Below are 7,458 nucleotides of genomic sequence, written 5' to 3' on the forward strand. Positions count from 1 at the left end.
AGATCCGCCACTTGGTAAAGATTGACCTCTTTTAAAATTAAGATTCTGGCTAAAAAGATATTTTATTAGGATTTTTGAACTGACATTCATAATGAGATATATATACTAGATAACTAGATTTTTTATATACAGACTTTGTCAGCTTTGCAGCTCAAAGTTACATTTACTTTTTAGAATTTGAAGGTTTCCTTTATTTCCTTATATCCTGGATAACTTAGGTAAAAATGGGATTCTTTGATTGCTGAGGGTTTAGCAGAATTCTCCTGTGAAACCATATGAGACTGATGCTGTTTCATGAGGGGCTCTTCAACCACAACACCCTTTGACTGTGTGGGTCACAAAAAAAGTGTCAAAAATTCTTAAAAAGATGGGAGTACTAGATCACTTTACTTATCTCTTGAGAAACCTGTATGCAGCTCAAGAAGCAACAGAACTGGACATGGAACAACTGACTGGTCCAAAATCGGAAAGGAGTACAAAGCTAAATATTGTCACCCTTTTTGTTTAACTTACACACAGAGTACATCATGAGAAATGTTGGGTTGGATGAATCACAAGCTGGAATCAAGATTGTGGGGAGAAATATCAATAACCTCAAATATGCAGATGACACCACCCTTATGGCAGAAAGTGAAGAGGAACTAAAGAGCCTCTTGATGAGGGTGAAAGAGGAGAGTGAAAAAGTTGATTTGAAACTCAGCATTCAAAATACTAAGATCATGGCACAGGTCCCATCACTTCCTGGAAAATAGAAGGGGAAAAAGTGGAAGCACTGACAGATTTTCTTTTCTTGGGCTCCAAAATCACTGCAGTGACTGCAGTCATGAAATTAGACACTAGCTCCTAAGAAGGAAAGCTATGACAAACCTAGACAGCATATTAAAAAATAGAGACATCACTTGCCAACAAAGGTCCATATAGTCAAAGCTATGGTTTTTCCAATAGTCAGGTACAAATGTGAGAGTTGGGCCATAAAGAAGGCTGAGCACTGAAGAATTGATGCTTTCAAATTGTGGTGCTGGAGAAGACACTTGAGAGTCCCTTGGACAATAAGGCAATCAAACCAGTCAGTCCTAAAGAAAATCAACCCTGAATATTCATTGGAAGGGCTGATACTGAAGCTGAAGCTCCAATACTTGGGCCACCTGATGTTGAAGAGCCAATCCATTGGAAAAGACCCTGGTGCTGGGAAAGAATGAACAAAAAGGAAAAGGGACCAACAGAGGATCAGATGGTTAGATAGCATCACGGGACTCAGTGGACATGAATTTAAGGCAAACCTCCAGGAGGTAATGGAGGATAGAGGAACATGGCATCCTACAGTCCACCAGGGTCGCAAAGAGTTGGACTTGACTTGGTGATTGAATGACAACAATTTTGACTACTTTATCATTTCTTCTATGATCACTTCATGATTTACTTCAATTTTATGTCTCTAAATGAGGTCAATATTGATAATCTCTCATTACCTACAAAATATGTACACAGTTTAAAATTTAGACCTTATTGGATCTATTTTTTCAACTGATGAAGGATTATTGTCTAAAATACCAAGCCAGATGGCCATCAATCCCACTTCAAACACTTTTTATTACTATATATCATAAGCAATCAATTATTGTTTGCAAACACTAGTGTATTTTTTAGAACAAGAATATCAAATTTATCTTCCTTTCTCTGTGAAGTATGAGAAAATAGGATTACTTTAGCTCTGTGTGGCATACACAAACTTCAGGACAATTTTCACACGTCTCACCAAATGGTAGTTTTTCTTTGTGTTGAGAGTCACTGTAGGGGACTGTTGAGCTCTCTCCTCCATCCACACTTTCTTTCCCTTGGTGTCCAGATTGTTAGTGCTTTTAATAAACAACTTTTCATAGAATAGGAGGTTAACTGCTTCACCAGGATTCCTTGAGCAAAATGGAACCTGCTCTGCCAACAAAATGTATAGGATTTTGTTACTTGAAAATGAAAGTAGTTAAAAAAGAAAAAAACACAAATATTTTAAAATGAAAAGCACTGCTTTCATCACAGCAACACAAGAAAGGGATGCAATAGGAACTAGAATGATAAGTAGAAGTTATCAGGGAGGGAATCCTACTAGAAATACAACTTCACCCAACTTAGAAGGCTTGGAATGAGGTATATATTCAGGACAACAACAAATAAGGAAGGGTTGGGAATGATTTCAACTTTAACTAAATATATCTTTTTCTTTTCTTTGTAAACCATAGTTGGCTTGCCTACACGCCACAGCCTCTAGTGTGAGCATGGCAGGTGCCAAGGACAATGCCCTGAGGATCATGCTGGTTGGGAGGACGGAAAGTGGAAAAAGTGTGACTGCAAACATCATCCTTGGGGAACAAGTATTCGACTCTAAGATTCCTGCCCAATTTATTACCAAAAGTTGTCAGGAAGCATCCCAAAAATGGAAGGGGAGAGACCTTCTCATTATTGATACCCCAGGGCTCTTCTACACATAGGAGAGCCAGAAAGCTATCTTAAATGAAATTAAAGAATATCTCTTTACCTCCCACCGCGGACTCCACGCCATCATTTTGGTCATACAGCTGGGCTGCTACACACAGGAAGAGCAGCAAACCTTGACATTGATCAAGAATCTGTTTGGGGAAGCAGCCATGAAGTACATGATCATCTTGGTCACTCACAAAGAGGACAAGAGCCTGAGGGACTATGTGAGGGAGCTGAAAAAGATACAAAGCCTCATCAAGGAGTGTGGAGACCGATACTGTGTCTTCAGTAACAGGACAGACCAGGCTGAGAAGGAAGCTCAGGTGCAGGAGCTGGTGGAGCTGATAGACAAGATGGTACAGGACAACCAAGGAGCTTACTTTACCAACCCTGCACACAAGGGCACGGAGGTAAGAAAGAGAAAGGAGGAAGTCTTGAAGAAAATCTACACTGATCACTTAGAAATACAGATTGTAAGGGTGGAAGAAGAGTGTGCTCAGGAATGCAAGAAGAGTATGTGGGAAAAAGTGAGAAAAATTTAATTGCTAATGATGGACTACGAAGAAAAACTAAGAAATGTTAGGGAGGAGGTCCAAATAATGTCTTCAGTCATATATTTGAGGAAGTTATGAAGTTTCATTTAAAAACATTTCATTTCTAGCAGTATACAGTTTAATTTTTTAACAAAAATCGGATGCATTTGGTACATTTCTCGGGTTGATGTGAGGAATGAACCCAATTTTATACTTTTTAAAATATTCAAACCAATTCTTCACTGGTGTGGAATGTTGGGTTTGTTATACACTAAATTTCCCTAAACTAACAAGTGTTTGTCTAGATTTTCTATGTTTTCCTTTGGTCTGTCTGTTTGTGTGCCAATACCCTAAGGGGTTTTCCATATTATTTATATTCTGACCTCCTCTTTTGTTCTATTTCTAATTCTCAATACTGTACTTTCATTCCTATAACAAATATATTTTCTTTGTATTGACAGATTTCTCAAATATCATGTGAAAGTTAGGTGGAGATGGTTTTAGTTTTAGAGACAAAGTATTTCCCCATTAAGTAAGTTTCTGCCTCTCAAGAGGAGTAGAGAGATAAGAAAGTATGTGTCAATTCATATTTTATAGAACTTTTTTTTTTTTTTTTACAATGAATGGCTATTGATGGGTTGTATTAATGATTTTCCTCTCATTGACCCTCCCCCTGACTCTAGTTTTCTAGAGTAAATCCCGCTTGGTCAGAATTGAACCCTTTTTCAAATGTTGTCTGATTCTATTTTTGCTAATGTTTTATTAGGATTTTCTGTTGGTATTCATAGAGCTTCCCAGGTAGCACAGTGGTAAAGAATCTGCCTGCCAATGCAGGAGATGCAAGAGACTCCATTTTGGTCCCTGGGTCGGGAAGATCTCCAACTGAATTTTGGAGTAGGAAATAGCAACCTGCTCCAGTATTTTTGTCCAGAGAATTCCATGAGCTGGGTGCCTGGTGGGCTACAGTCCATGAGGTAGCAAATCATCAGATACAACTAGGCAACTGAGTATAATAACAACATTGGTACTCATAAATGAGATTCGTAAGTAGTTTTCTTTTCTGGTACAATCTTTGTCAGTTTGGCAGCTCACAGTTACATTTACTTCTTAGAAAGGATTTGAAGGTTTACCTTTTTCCTTTATATTCCGAAATAATTTAAGTAAAATTGGGATTCTCTGGTCACCGAGAGTTTAATAGAATTCTCCTGTGAAACTGTCTGGGATTTATGCTGTTTGATGGGGAGCCCTTCCACTACTTTCTCTATAATTTCTTCCATTACCACTGGTTTCCTTCAATTTTATGTTTTTAATGAGGTCAATATTAATAAGCTTTTCCTTTGTGTTGGAGTCCCCATAGGGGACTGTTGTGCTCTCTCTTCCATCTACCCTTTCTTTCCATTTGTGTCCAGATTGTTAGAGCTTTTTAATGAACAGTCTTTCATAGGATAAGATGCTAACTTCTTCCACCAGGATTCCTCAGATTTGGTATCTTAAACAAAATCAGACTTCCTCCAGATCAACATGTATAGTATTTTGTTGTTGTTTAGTTGCCACGTCATGTCTGATTCTTTGCAACACCATGGACTGCAGCCCACCAGGCTCCTGTGTCCCTGGGATTTTCCAGGCAAGGATACTGGAGTGGGTTGCCATTTCCATCTCCATTTTAGACATAAAAACAGTGAGAAAAAAAAAAAAAAACAACAAGATAAAAACAGATTTTAAAATGGAAATCACTGCTTTTATCACAGCAACACAAGAAAGCGATGCAATGGGAACTAGAATAATATGTAGAAGATATTTGGGAGGGAATCCTACAAGAAATACAGCTTTGCCCCGGTTTAGAAAACTTGGAATGATTTATAGATTCAGGAGAGTAAGAAAGGGTTGGGAATGGTTTCAACTTTATCTAAATATATATTTTTTCTTTTCCTGGAAAACCATAGCTGACTTGCCCACACTGTACAGCTAATGTCCAGTATAAAACTCTGAGGATCGTGCTGGTCGGAAAGACCGGAAGTGGGAAAAGTGGAACTGCAAACACCATCCTCGGGGAAAAGGTCTTCGAGTCTAAGATTGCTGCCGAAGCTGTTACTAAAGATTGTCAGAAAGCATCCCGGAAATGGAAGGGGAGAGAACTAATTGTTGTTGACACCCCAGGGCTCTTCGACACCAAGAAGAGCCTGAACACGACCTGCAGGGAAATCTGCCGATGTGTCCTCGCCTCCTGTCCCGGGCCTCATGCCATCGTCTTGGTCCTGAGGCTGGGCCGCTACACACAGGAAGAGCAGCAAACCGTGGAGCTGGTCAAGGCTTTGTTTGGGGAAGCAGCCATGAAGTATATGATCATCTTATTCACTCGCAAAGAGGAGCTGGAGGACCAGAACCTGAGTGACTTTTTGGAGAATGCGGATGTAAACCTACGAAGCCTCATCAAGGATTGTGGAGAGCGCTGCTGTGCCATCAGTAACAGCAAAAACACAGACCAGGCTGAGAACGAAGCTCAGGTGCAGGAGCTGGTGGAGCTGATAGAGAACATGGTGCAGAACAACCACGGGACTTACTTTTCTGATGCCATATACAAGAACACAGTGGAAAGACTGAGGAGGCGGGAAGAAGTCTTGAAGGAAATCTATCATGATCAATTAAAAACAGATATCCAAAAAGTAGAAATGGAGTGTGCTCAGGCATGCCAAAATAGGATGCAGGAAAAAGAGAGAAAAATTAAGTTACTAAAGATGGAATATGAAGAAAAACTAAGAAATGCTAGGGAGGAGGCCCGAAACAGTATCTTCAGAGATAAACAAGATGGAAATATGAATTTTCCTTTAAGAATAAGTAATTGGTTTAAGAAGTAACTATTTTCTCACAGTTTACTATGGTTAGCAAAGCATCTTTCCAGCTCACTCCCTACCCTCTCCATGTCTGCCTCCCCACCAACAGACATCAGCTAATTTAAGAAATTACAAAATTGCCAAGTTTGAGTGCTAGCTCATTACACATGGTAAAGACTTAAATGAAAGGAATTCGAAGGCTGAAATGCATCCTGCATTGAGCCTTACCACTACCTGTGAAACACAGTACACAGGCCCCTTGTGAACATTGTGTGACTGCCAGCAAAACTTCCGGTCCCCTCAGCCACATTGTTCTCTGGTTCGTGAGAGATGAGATAATAAATGTTTGTTGTTTTTAGCCGCTAAACTTTGGGGTAATTTGTTACACAGCAGTAGATAACTAGTACAAGATGTATGTTAATATATATATAAATATTTCTTGAAATACTGGCCACTTGCTGCTGGGGAAGGGAACTTCAGTTTCTAGGAATCAGGAGTGGAAGGAAACTTACTTTTTACTATAAGCTCTTTGATCTATTTCAGCATATTGTTTATTCAACAAATGAACAAAGATAATAAAATTTATTACAAATAATAAAATTTGTAATATTCTCCAACAAACAATAATTCCAAAGGGCCATTTCAAAAACAATTGTCTTATTTGTCTCTGCTTTCCTTTTCTAGGTGCTGGCTTAAAGTTCTTCTGCCTATAAATTCAGATAGCTCTGTGCCAGAATGTTCCATTTCCCCCTGAAGATCCACTGTCTTCCCTTTTTGGTTCTTTGGCCCTGCCAGGGACCACATCCTGGCGTGCAATGTTCTCTGACTCTCTCTTAGACACTACCAGTGAGAAGGCCAACAAAGGATCTGTGGGAGCCAGAGAATTAGATGAGGACATTTGTCTCCTGGATCCCTCTCTGCCCAGTCCTATCTATCCAGCTGTCACCTCTAACCAAAGGTCCAGCCACAGGCACTGGGGGCTCTCAGATCTGACCAGTAGAACACACCTGTATAGGAGTTCTGTCATACCTGTAGTGTGGCTAAAACAAAACTTTTGACTGTTTCCAGAGATCACAGCTTGACCCAAGAGTGAATTTTAATTTTCAAAAATGCCCAATCTGGTGATTAGGGTAAATGGTAAAGTTGTAAGAAGTAGTCATAAAATAAAGAGACTAATTCTCTTTTAGGATCCTTAAGTCTAAAGTCAATGCTTCTGGAAAGGTTTCAGTTGAGTTGTGAAATGTGGAAAGAGGGTTAGAATATGTGACTTAGCCCAAAGGGGGGTGAATTTGAGTGATGGCAATAATTTGACAATACAAAACAAAGCTTTGTTAAAATAAAGTAATTGTTGAGAATTTATGCCTAGTTTCTCGTATGTTTCTTTTTTAAATATTTTTTAAAATGTGGACAATTTTTAAAGTCTTTATTAAATTTGTTACTGTATTGCTTCTGTTTTATGTTTTGGCTTTTGGCCAGGAGGTATGTGGAGCCTTAGCTCCCCAATCAGAGAGCAAACCCACATCCCCTGCATTAGAAGGCAAAGTCCTAACCACTGGACCACCAGGAAAGTACCTCTGGTATGTTTCTTAACACAGTGGTCTAGGTCTGCCTAGATTTCTAGA

The 7,458-nt window shown here is 39.3% G+C and overlaps 1 protein-coding gene across 1 annotated transcript; it reads left to right on the forward strand.

Annotated features, from left to right (window-relative positions):
* Nucleotides 1-2,003: 2,003 nt before the first annotated feature.
* Nucleotides 2,004-7,195, forward strand: LOC108635399 (GTPase IMAP family member 7-like). The gene is given in 2 exon segments (XM_018045556.1): nt 2,004-2,882; nt 4,949-7,195. Coding segments are annotated over 2 exon segments (1,524 nt in total). The 5' UTR covers nt 2,004-2,270; the 3' UTR covers nt 5,861-7,195.
* The last annotated feature ends 263 nt before the right edge of the window (nt 7,196-7,458 follow it).

This window comes from Capra hircus, unplaced genomic scaffold, assembly GCF_001704415.2.
Source record: "Capra hircus breed San Clemente unplaced genomic scaffold, ASM170441v1, whole genome shotgun sequence".
In the NCBI taxonomy this organism is placed as follows: domain Eukaryota; kingdom Metazoa; phylum Chordata; class Mammalia; order Artiodactyla; family Bovidae; genus Capra; species Capra hircus.